Source organism: Thermothielavioides terrestris, chromosome 1 (genome assembly GCF_000226115.1).
Source record: "Thermothielavioides terrestris NRRL 8126 chromosome 1, complete sequence".
Lineage (NCBI taxonomy): Eukaryota > Fungi > Ascomycota > Sordariomycetes > Sordariales > Chaetomiaceae > Thermothielavioides > Thermothielavioides terrestris.
Window position 1 is genome coordinate 6,178,080 of NC_016457.1, and position 12,109 is coordinate 6,190,188.

The 12,109-nt window shown below is 56.5% G+C and overlaps 4 protein-coding genes across 4 annotated transcripts; 2 read left to right on the forward strand and 2 right to left on the reverse strand.

The window, feature by feature from the left end:
* Positions 1–2,570: 2,570 nt before the first annotated feature.
* On the forward strand, positions 2,571–3,800 carry THITE_2109370 (uncharacterized protein). Its single transcript, XM_003650056.1, has 2 exons — positions 2,571–3,266; positions 3,331–3,800. The coding sequence occupies exons 1-2, from the start codon at positions 2,746–2,748 to the stop codon at positions 3,734–3,736; spliced, it is 927 nt and encodes a 308-aa protein (XP_003650104.1). The 5' UTR covers positions 2,571–2,745; the 3' UTR covers positions 3,737–3,800.
* Positions 3,801–5,275: 1,475 nt separating this feature from the next.
* THITE_2034747 (uncharacterized protein) lies at positions 5,276–6,934 on the forward strand (the record flags this gene model as incomplete). Its single annotated transcript, XM_003650057.1, has 1 exon — positions 5,276–6,934. A coding segment is annotated over one exon (1,659 nt), but the record flags the coding sequence as incomplete, so codon positions are not given.
* Positions 6,935–7,089: 155 nt separating this feature from the next.
* THITE_2109372 (uncharacterized protein) lies at positions 7,090–10,421 on the reverse strand. Its single transcript, XM_003650058.1, has 2 exons — positions 8,004–10,421; positions 7,090–7,944 (listed from the first exon to the last, which is right to left on the reverse strand). Exons 1-2 carry the CDS (start codon positions 10,254–10,256, stop codon positions 7,210–7,212), a joined length of 2,988 nt encoding a protein of 995 aa, XP_003650106.1. The 5' UTR covers positions 10,257–10,421; the 3' UTR covers positions 7,090–7,209.
* A 704-nt stretch (positions 10,422–11,125) lies between these two features.
* Positions 11,126–11,287, reverse strand: THITE_47801 (uncharacterized protein; the record flags this gene model as incomplete). The annotated part of the gene is made up of 1 exon (XM_003650059.1): positions 11,126–11,287. A coding segment is annotated over one exon (162 nt), but the record flags the coding sequence as incomplete, so codon positions are not given.
* Between the last annotated feature and the right edge of the window lie 822 nt (positions 11,288–12,109).

Consider the following 12,109-nt stretch of genomic DNA (forward strand, 5'->3'; position numbering starts at 1 on the left):
ACAATCATTAGATTCCAATATATTACCTTAAGTAGAAGAACGACTTGACTATGAAATTATCCCTATATAGATCTCCAGCTTTAGATATCTGGCACTAAGGCACTATTTTCACTTGGAGCCCTATTTCTATATAAAAGACTGTCTTCTATTTCAAGCCTATTTTCTTCCTAAGATCATTTTCCTTGTAAGTAGGGTACAAGATGCCGGTATACTTAGAGTGTAGGATGTGGCCGGCACACAGAGTGCGCAGGATGCGGCCGGCATACACAGAGTTCAGGATGCGGCCGGCACACAGAGTGCGCAGGATGAGGCCGGCATACACAGAGTGCGCAGGATGTGGCCGGCACACACAGAGTGCAGGATGCGGCCGGTATATAGAGTAGAGATCCAACGCCGAAAGCAATGATCAGTAGTACAGTGGTACGTAGGTCGACTATGTAATTGAGAGGTTACTGGTTCAAATCAACGTCGTAGTCAACTTTTTCAGACTTCTAAGCCGTAGTGTAAGCCGTAGTGTAAGCCGTAGTGGAAGCCGTAGTGTAAGTTACACTGTAAATTACAATGTAAGTTACATTGTAAAGAAAGAAAAAAGGTAAAATATTTAGATTTTTACCTATATACAAAATTTTTTAAAGATTATCTTCTAGCTTAGAGACTATTTTTATTGAAAGATTGATTTACTTTAGAAGTTATACTTTGAAGAAAAATAGCCCTATTGCTAAAGGACCATTTTGGTTAGAAAAGCATTTTGGGTGTAAGTCAATCGTACGAGGGTCTTAGAGCTGAGACATCTTGGCTCTGTAAAATGGTAGTGGAGACGATGTCGGCTACCCCCCTCTGCGCGCTATGGTACCTTACCTCGGTACCTACCTTACGTAACCTTAGGTACCTTACCTTACATCGATGTAACTGTGCTGCCTTGTACTGCCTTGTTCTCAAGTTCCCTTTGTCTGGGTTCACAGCGTCAGTGCAATCCGTACAGGGATGCCCGTGCGGAATAACTAAGTTCCGATACCATACCTGAGAACTACCCTACCGGGTACTCTGGACGTGAGGTGGAAGGTACGGGAATGTACGGATACGGAGTACTCCATACTGCGCCTCGACACACCCTCTCCGTCCAAGGTCCAAGTAAAGCAGGTCATGGCTCCTAGCAAGTCAATTAAGCCAGGTATGGTTGCGAACTCTCGTCATTGGCTATATATAGGTATCTCTAACCCTTTCAACTATCCGGCTTTTTTTTTTTTTTTTTTTTTTTTTTTTTTTTTTTTTTTTTTGTTTTCGGCTCTTATCGGTTGGCTCAGTTCAAGTCAAGATGTTCCCTCCTCTCTTCGACTCTGTGACGAGCTCCAGTCTGCACACCAAGCCTAAAGAGTGGGGAAAAACAGGGGTTGTTGGTGGCTGTGGTGGCTGGCTGGGCTAGGCGGGGCTAGCCTGGGCGGCATCGGCATCTTGCGAGGCGCTAGCTTGTACGAGGTCTTGGCAATCAAATCAATTCGAACCAAGTCAATTCCAGGTTTGAGATTGATTGGCAACAGGGACAGATTGCATTGAAGTATGAATTGGGTACATAGACTTGAATTGTTGGGAAGCGATGAAGCAGGTACCTGAGCTACCAGGTATTACACTAGAGTGTGCTGGCGAAATGGTTTCCTCAATGCGGACGGCAAACATTGCAGCAAGATCGAAAGAAGACGATCTCTCCCCTCGATCGAGTCCCGGTCCTGTTTGGTAGGATGGAAGAGGTGCGCCATCGGTGTGCCTTGCCAACCGACGTTGAATTTGGGTTGGCCACACCAGAAAATCCAGGCCGGGGTACCCACGTGTTGTCTGAAGGGGAGTGGACGCCAATCGTGAGCGATGGAGATTGCTCTGCCGCGGCCATGCTTGGCGCCAGGCTGTTGGGAGCTTTTTTAAGCAGTCTGCGCCAGTCGCCGATCGGCGCAGCATTCCCTGTTGAAACGGCAGAATTTCCTCGAGTCGGACAAATAACAAACTCTGCGTGGACCCGACCTGTGCCAGCCCACCATCGCCTCCGAGACACCATCGCCTCCGAGACGTGTGCACTGCACTACCAAGCTGGGGAGAGGGGCAACTGAAACTTCAGGTTGGTGAAAGTGTCCATACACTCACACTCGCCCCCTGGGAACCTCCGTCTTGGACCTCGGTTAGGGATGTTCGCACGAATGGGGCCATCAAAAAGTTCCTCAGCCCTACCGACAACAAGCCCTGCGAAGCCCAGAGTCGCAACGTTTCTCCGCCCGGTGTTGATGACTTCACAGTATGGAGCGCAGTGAAGGTGCGCTTGAGGCTGAGTGGCCTGTTCCCGAGACTTCTGTGGGAACTGGGAAATGACCGCCAGCGAGGGAGCAAATCAGCGTGCACTGCTGGTTTTTATGGTTGCGGCGAAGCAGTCCCTGTGCAACCCTAGCTGCACAGCTCGGGGGTTGGGGAGCGCGCTGCTTTCCTGAACCAGACTGGCCGACCGGACGATGACTTCAAGCGAGAGAACCTAAACTTTGCGCCGTCTTACGCCAAGGCCCTGCTGGCCCACATCATGACCGATGCTTAAGTGCACGAACTGGGGGGCTGATCTGCGGAGAAGTCCCACTTCCCAGCCCTGCGCCATGGCTAAATATCAACCTGAGCTGCTTCTCCATCCCGTGCCAGCCAAGCCATTCCCTGGGGTTGTCGAGAAGAAGAAAAAAGCGCCCTGGGAAAGCCAGTGACCAGAGATCAGTCGACATGGGGTTACCGCCAGATGAACACCTCCCCGAGGTGTATGTTCCGCAGGAGCACAGCCGTCTTCCTGAAGTCGCGCCGGATTCCTCACCAGAAGCAACGCAAGCGCGGCTCTACCAGGCCTCAGACAAATATCCAGCCCAGTTCGATAATGCGCCGAAGCTGCCGCACGAAGAGCCGCCCGCATGGGCTCCCCTCCCGGGGCAGCAGCAACCAGGGGGGATGGGCACCGAACACCTCAGTAGCGCCGTGAGCCCGGACGGCTCCGTGCCCTGGCAATCCTTCCCAGGCAGCGGTGGTGACGACCGGACGTTTGTCGGCACCGATCCAGGGCAGGAAAACAAGCGGCTCTGCGGTCTCCCAAGGCGTGTCTTCATCATCCTTGCTGCCATCCTTGGCGTCGCGGTGGTAGCCGCCGCAGTCGGCGGCGGCGTCGGCGGGGCGGTGGCAGCGAGACAGAGGTCGTCGGACGCTAGCGAGAGCTCGCCGGCAGCGGTGTCATCAGCAGCCTCAAGCGGTAGCAGGCAAGTACCGGCCGAAGCGTGTGCCCGAACGGTTCGTGGCCGCTCCAGCTAACAGCGCGAGCAGCAGCAGCAGCAGCAGCAGCACTCCGACGAGGACAACCACTACAAGTTCATCCTCGACATCAAGCGCCCCCACGGCAACCGTCTCGTTCCTCAACAACCAGACGGATCCCTCCGTCTTCAAGCACGGCTTCGCCTTCCAGGCTTGGGAAAAGCCTTACATGAAGGGCAACTTCACCCCCATCTACTCGGACGAGGGCTTCATCAACCTTCCGTTCAACGCCACGAGCTACATCTGGCTCGAAGACAAGTCACAAAGTTGCTGCGTCACCTTCTGCAACGACACAAAGCCCTCCGACAGCTACTGGTGCCAATCGCGGTGGCGGAACAGCTCGTCGGGTTACTTCCGGCGGATTTCGCTCTGGTGCGGTGATCGAGACGACGAGCAATTACGGACGAGTTGCTCATAGGGTTGCTTGTGGTTACGGAAACGTCGTCTTAACCGTAGGCTCGGTTCAGATGGTAATTGGGTTCAGGGCGGCGGGGGCGTACACGGGGATATGATCACATGAAGGACTTCTCTCTTCTCCTAGTTGTTCTATTCGAGGTCAATTACGGGCGATATCTGGCGCTTGCTGCCAATTGAATGGGTGGAAAGAACACCAAGCCTGGGTTTGCTTGCCGGCGTTGATGCAGACTGGCATTGGATCCTAATTTGTGACGAGATATCGCGTTCGACGACGACTAAATAGGTAGCTGTAGGTACAATCAGCCTATCAGGTACAAATATACGCTGGGGCATCATCTCTCCCATAGTTCACTGGTCGAGTGGAAGGATCTTCGGCTCCGACCCTCAATAAGGCTCGGCCCCCAAGCTGTGGAACGGACGGGAGGATGAACAGGCGTCTCTCGGGATCTGCTGAAAGATACAGTGTACAGGTTGATACCCAACACTGGGGATCCCCCTGCTTTATTGGCACAGGGGCACTGCGTTTCAAGAAGATTAGACAACCTGGAAGGCGTTTTTCTGCAAGACAGCGGCGCCTCCACGTGGCAGTGTGATTCTGCTGACCGAATGGAAAGAGCTTTCAACCAGGCACAGCGAAAGCAATGCGACGGTAACCATCATGAAGAGCTGCTGAAGTGTAGTGTACCACAACATGGCGCTGCTGGTTTCAGGGCCCGATCTATCCGCGCCACGCCTCACACCAGCAGCTGGCGGTCCCTGAGATACCTGAACGCTGCGGGCAAGGGGCTGACTTGCTCATCTGTCTGCTCAGCCGCCCCAACTGCTGGAAAATTGGCGTTGAAGCTTTGGATAGATGCATTCTCTTGAACCCGAGCTGCATAATGCTGTTGGCCACATTGTTGATGCCGAGATTATGCCGCACAGTTGCTGCGCAGAGAGCATCGAGCTGGGGTGTGATGCAGGCCGGGGGCAGTGTGGGGGGGCAGGATAGTGGTGGGGGAGAACACACAAGGGACCCAACAAAAGCGGCCAAAAGCGGTAACTACCTGTAAGACACCATACGGATGAGAGATGGCTGTTTTGCAGCTTCGTCCAAAGCCCGGTCTGGAGCTTCCAGGTTGGGAGGCGAGCTGCTGAGAGTGCCAGGAGGTCCCGCCCCCCCCGGAAGTGCCATCTGGATGAGTAGGTAAGGTTGCAATTTCCTATTTTGTTACCGAGTTGCCAACCGGAGCATTTTTAGCGGGGCGGGGCGTGCATCTGCATTCCGATGAAATCGAGATCCCGCACAGGAGGAAAACATTACAAACCTTACAGAATTTCAGTAATCGTACGTAAGATCGTACGTAAAATACCTACCTTGCAAAGCAAGTTCTGGCAGTGACCCACCAGCCCAACGGCTCTCCACTGCACAGGCCTCATCGCGCATCTGTGGCTGGCGACACGCGCGCATCATGTTCACCAACCTCGCGTCAGCATTGCCCGTCTCACCACGATACACACCATGGTCAAGTCGACCTACCAGCCCTCGTCCTCGGCTCTGCCGCCTCTGCCGCCTGGATGGACCGAGCACAAGGCGCCGACAGGACACACGTACTACTACAATGCCGAGACGAAGGAGTCGACCTACAAGCGCCCGGGCGTTGCCTCGCCAGCTCCGCCGTCGATGTACCCGCCTGCCATGAGCAGCTTCGTGCAGCATCAGACGTTGCCGCCCATAAACCTATCCGATCCAGCTGTTGCGAACGCTTTCATGGCCCAATATGGCCAGCATCAGCACGCCCAGCGCGGAGGATTCGGCCCCGGCGCCCGGGGCGCCTCTCAGTCCCGCCCGCGCCCGCAGCCCGTCGACAAGCCGCGGTCCAAGGTGGCCATTCCAGGCTGCGAGCCCTGGATCCTCGTCTACACCAAGTACGGCCGTCGATTCGTCTACAACCCGGTCAAGAATGCCAGCTATTGGCGCATTCCCGAGAAGCTCATGCCCGCGATCCTCGAGCTCGACCAGGCGCGCATCCGACAGAAGGCCGAGGGGAAAGCGCCGGAGGAGCAGCCCCGGAACGGAGAAGCAGAAGGCACAGCCCAGTCTACAACAGCGCCGGCCGCGGGCGAGGAACAGCGCGCCGAGGCTGCGCACGACTACGACAGCTCCGAGTACGAAGAGGTCGAAGTGACGGACGACGAGGAGGTTGGAGACGCAGATGGAAACGACCAGGAAGACCGCGGCGCGAAACGCCAACGGACGGAAGAGCCAGCCGCGGACGACGGACCGGCCGAGTTCACCGAGGCGGATATCGCCGCGCAGCTCGCCGCCATGGGCGCCGAATACGAGGACGCCGAGATGGGCGAGGGCGGCGGGGGCGAAGCCTGGGAGGAAGGGGACGAAGGGCTTCCGCTGTCGGACGAGGACGCGCGCGAGCTCTTCAAGGACCTGCTCAACGACTTCAACATCAACCCCTACAGCCCCTGGGAGAAGCTGCTCGAGGAAGGCAAGATCTTCGACGACGCGCGGTACACCGTGCTGCCCACCACCAAAGCGCGCAGGGAGGTCTGGGAGGAGTGGTCGCGCGCCAAGATCCAGGAGCTCAAGGAGCGGCGGGCGCGGGAGGAGAAGAAGGACCCGCGGATACCCTACCTGGCGTTCCTGCAGGAGAAGGCGACGCCGAAGCTGTACTGGCCCGAGTTCCGGCGCAAGTACAAGAAGGAACCCCCGATGCGGGACCCCGGGTTGTCCGACAAGGACCGCGAGCGGTGGTACCGCGAGCACATCAACCGGCTGAAGCTGCCGCAGGCGACGCTAAAGGCCGACCTGAAGAAGCTGCTCGAGTCGGTCCCGCCCTCCGCGCTGCACCGGCACACCGCCGTCTCGCACCTGCCGCCGCAGGTGCTCTCCGACATCCGGTACATCTCGCTGCACCCGTCGGTGCGCGACCCGTTCATCGAGGGGTACATCCAAGGTCTCCCGCCGCCCGAGGCTGCGGCAGGCGAGGGGGACGACGATGACGAAGACGACGCTGCGCGGAAGAAGGCGCGCGAGGAGCGCCGCAAGCGGGAGCGGGCGCTCGAGGAGCGCGAGCGGGCGGTGGCGGAGGAGAAGCGGCGGCAGGAGAAGCGGCTGCAGTACGAGCGGGCGAGGCTGCGCGACGAGGAGAGGGAGCTGGAACGGGCGATGCAGGTCAGCAAGAAGGGCCTGCAGAGCCAGCTGGTCGGCGGAGAGGCCGGTCCAGAAGCGAGTGGGTAAAAGAACATCCAGGGGTTTTAATGTGCCCAGACAAATTGGCCTGTAACCAGAAACCAGCATACAACAACGAAGATGATGGTGATCTCGGGAAGTTCATTGAGGTATCTATGCCGTGCTCTGAACGAACGCCAGTCCATGCAACCGACGCCAGCAATAAAACAAGGAATAAGCCAATCCCAACCCTACCAGGCCGCTTCGTCTCGGAAGCGAAAATCAATACCACCCAACTCTGGAACCAACTACCAGATACGCCGCGCCACCATCTCATAGCGAATCACATGGCCGAAATCCTTCTCCTTCTCCCTCTCGGCCCTCTCCTCGTTCCTCCTGTCGCGCTCGACCGCCTTCCGCAAGCCGTCGACGTCGTCGCCAAAGATCCAGCGCCGGCGGTCCTCGCCGACCTCGACCTGGCCGTACCCGCCCGTGCGCTTGCCCTGGGCGTCGAACGACTCGCGCTCCGCCAGCCCGGCCGCGACGGCCTGCTCCTTGGCCTTCATGCGCGCGTACCGGTCGCGCGCGTACCGCAGCAGCGCCATGCCCAGCACCAGCTTGACGACCAGCAGCACCAGGAACAGCAGCAGGAAGACGACCACCATGGTCAGCGCCGCGATCGCGTCGTCGCTCGTGAAGCGCCACCACCGCCACGGCCAGTGGGATGCCCCGCCGGCGGTCTCGGCGGTGCCGTTGTCCGATGACGAGGACGACGACAGCTGGTCGGCGAACGGGTAGCCGAAGACGGAGCGGCCCAGGGCGGTGCGGATGAGGTTGTCGAGGCGGTCCAGCGCCGCCAGCATGGCGGGGGAGGGCGTGGCCGACTCGACTGAGAGCGAGGTCTGCGTGGACGGGAGGAGCGGCGTGGGCAGGTGGGTGGCGAGGAACATGTTGTAGATCTGCACCGAGGCGCGGATGAAGAGGCAGGAGAGCGGGAGGAGGGGAAGGCCCAGGCGGCGGGTCAAGGACGGGGTCACGAAGGCCTGGGCATGTCAGCTTTTGTTTTGTTCCCGCATGGCAGCAAAGAGGATGTCCGGCTTACATTTGTGTAGTAATCTTTGCAGAGAATGTCCAGGACGCGGCCATAGAACGACGGCTTGATGTTGTTGAACTTGTTCACGTAGGCGTGCTTGATCCAATCGACCACCATCTCGCTGCCAATGACCACGATAAAGGGAGACAGGACTTCCCCGGACCACAGCCACGATGGCAGGATGGTGAAGCTGGCCGGCAGGATGGAGGACGTGTGCAACGGGATGCTGCTCGGCCCGCTGTCCTCGCTCCCTGCTCCCGGCACCGACAGCCCGCCGACCTCGACCACGTTGCGCATGCCGATGATGATCAGCATGATCCAGAGCTGAAACCGCTCGACGACATCGGCGCAGGTGAGCTGGAACGTGTTTTCCTTCTCGAAGCGCTTGAAGACGGTGCTCTTGATCTCGACAAACTGGTTCGAGAGCAGCAGGGTCAGGAGCGCGTTGGAATACGAGTTGACGGCCACGTTGAGCGCGATGACCTGGTAGAAGAGGATGACCGAGTGCAGGACGTTGTAGACGAGGGCGAGGAGGAACATGCCGAGCGGCAGCATCACCTTGGAGCGGCCGGAGCTATTCCGGGACAGCGTCTCGGTGCTGAAGAGACACTCGAAGACGTCCTGGCCGAGCGCAGACAGCAGCCTGTCGCCGACCTCGAGCAGGTTGTAGATGGCGTACAGCTTGATGGCCGACTGGGCCCGGATGAAGTGGTACATCCGGCTGGCATCGAGATTCATGAGCGCAATGGAACTGCAGATGATCATGGCGCCCTGGAGAAGATCGGCTTTGTGGAAGGATGTCAGGTTGGACGGGCTAGATTTGGTGCGCCGGTGCCCGAAGGTCCCCGCAGGTTTTGCGCTCCGCTTCCTGGACGCAAGCGCGCCGGGCCGTGAGGAGGTATCCGCATCTGTGGCGGCAACCCCGCTAGGGTGTGGTGCCCCATCTGCGGCAACGCCTCGGGCACGGCTCCGGCTCCTGGACGCCTCGGCCGGCGTTCGCTGAGTGTCGGCTGCCGAGACGGAGCGACCGCGGCGGCCGCGCTGCCACATCCGACCCAAGCCGTACCAGACAAAGCCAACCAACCAGCGTATTTCCTTGCCGATCACGTACGTCCACCAGCGCACCAGCACGGACGCGGCGATGCAGAACCGCATGGGCAGCACGGTGAAGGTCCACAGCCAAGCATCGAAGCAGGCCGCAACGCCAAAGGCCATGACCCTTTCGAGGAACCAGGGAAGAAGCAGGAAATTCTTGAGGCGCTCAAACTTGACGGCGCTCGATTCGTATGGAATGTCGCGGGTGTGCGAAGGGTGGATGTACAAGGGGCTCGGCCGCTCGCCGGCCAGTTCCAGCTGCAGCAGTGTAGGTATGGACATGGGAGGCAGCGGGATCGACACCGGGATCGGGGACGGAGGGGCCGGCTCCGCCTTATCAGCCCGAGCTTCCGCAGGCGCCCTGCCTGTCGCGCCCGAATAATTGCTCTTTCCATCCAAGTCGAGCGGGGCCGGCCGAGGGGCAGGCTGAAACGAGTTGCGGCGGGGAGACTGCTGCGTCGTCGGCTGGCTCACGGACTTCCTCCTGCCCATCGGTGGCGTGGATAGCGTCCGGGCCGTCATGACCGGCCGCCCCGGCGTGGCCCCTGGCGCTGTATCATCCTCGAGCCGCCGCGTCCGCGTCTGCGTGGCGTGCTCCTCCGTCGCCCGCGAAAGCCGCCTGCTCGCCTCGACGATGCTAGCAGTAATTGGCGGTTCACCAATTTTGCGATCCGCGATGGCGGCCACCGGCAGCGAATCCGGGGCGGCGGTCAACCGCTGCATCTTTGAAGCCGAGAGGCGCCTGACGCCATCGGGATTGCTGGTCTTTGTGTTTGATCTGCTACGGGTTTTGGTAACATGCATGCTGCGGTCACGGTCTCTGTCGGCCCCAAATGGGTCGCTGGGAAGGGAGTCTCTGAAAGGCTCGGCATCGCTCTGGCTGTCGCTGGATGGGTCTGGTGTGGGCACGCCCTGGGTTGGGCTTGACAATGCTCGGTCTTGCGGCAGGTGCTGGTCGGCGACGACGTTCGGGGCAGGATCGTTCGGAGTCAAGACCGGCGACGGCAGGTGAGCGGCGGTCATTTGCGAGTCCTTCCTGCGGCGTGCACCGGCACCCGCCTCGTCGGTCGGCGCGCCGGCAGCAACGGTCGAAGGCATGAGCGAACAGTTGTCGGCCGTTGCAGTCGAGGGCGGCTTGTCCCTGGCGCTCCACGGTGGGCGTTCCATCGATTTCCGTCGTGGGCGACAATTGAGTTTCTACACCATCGCTGGCAACGCAAGTTGCACCGAAAATGAGGTGGGATGGCGTTGTCTGGGGTGCCGGTAAGTCGGGGGGCCCTGAGGGCTTGATCGATTGATGCAAGTGATGCGCAAAGGACAGCTCTGATCGTCATGCCATGCGCAACTCCCGGGCTTGGCAACGGGCTTCGGATCGGGAGGAAACAAACCCCTGTGGGGTCCGCTTCGGGGTCCGTCTGGCCACGAGCTGAAACCTAGAGGGTTAGGGTTGGCCGAGCAACACTTCCAGTTACTACCAAGGCTCCCAATAACTCAATCAACTCAAATATAAGGCTCGATTTGGATTGAATTGCGTAGATCGTGGTGATAATTGAGTTGGTTGTGTTCAATCGACTCGTCATCAAGTAATTGTCAATCGCCATATATATCCCTAACCCTGATAGCCCCCCCCCACTTTTTCTATGCCCCACCTTCCTATTCTATGCTATACCTCCTTTTTCCATGCCCTGCCTAGCACTCTGGCTCTCTAGCTCTCTAGCACTCTAGCTCAATGGCACTCGCAATGGCTAAAAAGCTTAAAAATACAATAAAATCTAGAGTGGCCGGTTTTGTTTTTTTCTGACTAAGCAATTGCTTATATAATCTAAGATCGCCTACGTCCTGTGCAGACCTCGCTGCTATACCTAGACCTCGCTGCCCTATATAGACCTCTCGTGCCCTATGTAGACCTCGCTGCCTTGCCTAGACCTCGCTACCCTACGTAGACCTCGCTGCCCTACCTAGACCTTCTACGCCCTACGCAGATATTAACACTGTCGACGACAAACATCTACGCTTTAGAACTCTCTATTTTTCACCTAATTCTTTAAGTATTGTAGTATATTAATTGAATCTATATAAAGCAAGTGTCGTTGGTAGCTTATATAGTACTTAGTATAGCTGAATAGTCGCTTATACTTAGAAGACATCGCTAGGATAGAGAGGAAGTCAAATACTATCTTGGATAGCTGTAGGAACTCCTTGGTATACGCTACCTACCACTTGAGCAGCTTCTTAACCTACCTAGGTAGCTTAGAAAGGTAGCTATTAACCTTATTCTCATAATAGCTTATATCTTCGTAATAGTCGGAGGACGTAAGGAAGTAGTCGCTTCCTTAGCTTTCTTAATACCTTGAATGCTTAATAGAAGGCTTTAGCTCTAGTTCTATAGGAAGCTCTATATAGGCGTATTGCTCCTAGAAACACTGTTTGAACGTAGTAAGGTGGCTTTCACGTTTATCCTCTAGAAGGTTCTTTTATATCTACCTTATCTTATACCTAGGATATAAGATTATCGTAAACCAGTATACTAGTAAGTCGTCGAGTAGGCTAATATATTCTTAGAGCTTTATAATCGCTATTTATATACCGTCTTAAACGAATTGTACCTCTAGAGCTAGTTTGTCGCTTATAGCTATCGTTGCTTATAAGAAGGGTATATTGGATAGCTAAGAGGGTAGAAGATCAAGCTTATATTTTTCTAACCACTGTGGAAGTCGCTTAGCTTAGCGTTATAGTCTATATAATAGCGTTGGTAGCGATAGTATCTCTAATGTAATAGCTATCTAGGCTAGGCCAAGCCTCTTCTTTAGTTCGTTGAATAGGAAGTGCATTGTACCAACAATAGTAGGTATAGTAGGCCTATTGCCTTTGAACAACTTAGTAACATCTATAAATAGCTTTAATATATCCTTAATATTAGCCAACGCTCACTAATCTTAATTAGTTAATATCGTATTAGGCGAAAGTCCATCCTTCTTAGCTATAGACTATATATAGTAGAGGTGTATAGAGTCCTACAA

What these genes read in the sequence shown, in the direction of transcription:
- THITE_2109370 (XM_003650056.1), top strand. Translation starts at nt 2,746, where the DNA reads ATGGGGTTACCGCCAGATGAACACCTCCCCGAGGTGTATGTTCCGCAG. An exon ending in GCAGCCTCAAGCGGTAGCAG is followed by an intron (nt 3,267 to 3,330) that starts GCAAGTACCGGC and finishes CAGCGCGAGCAG; the next exon opens with CAGCAGCAGCAGCAGCAGCA.
- THITE_2109372 (XM_003650058.1), bottom strand. Translation starts at nt 10,256, where the DNA reads ATGGAACGCCCACCGTGGAGCGCCAGGGACAAGCCGCCCTCGACTGCA. An exon ending in GCAAAGATTACTACACAAAT is followed by an intron (nt 7,945 to 8,003) that starts GTAAGCCGGACA and finishes TGACATGCCCAG; the next exon opens with GCCTTCGTGACCCCGTCCTT.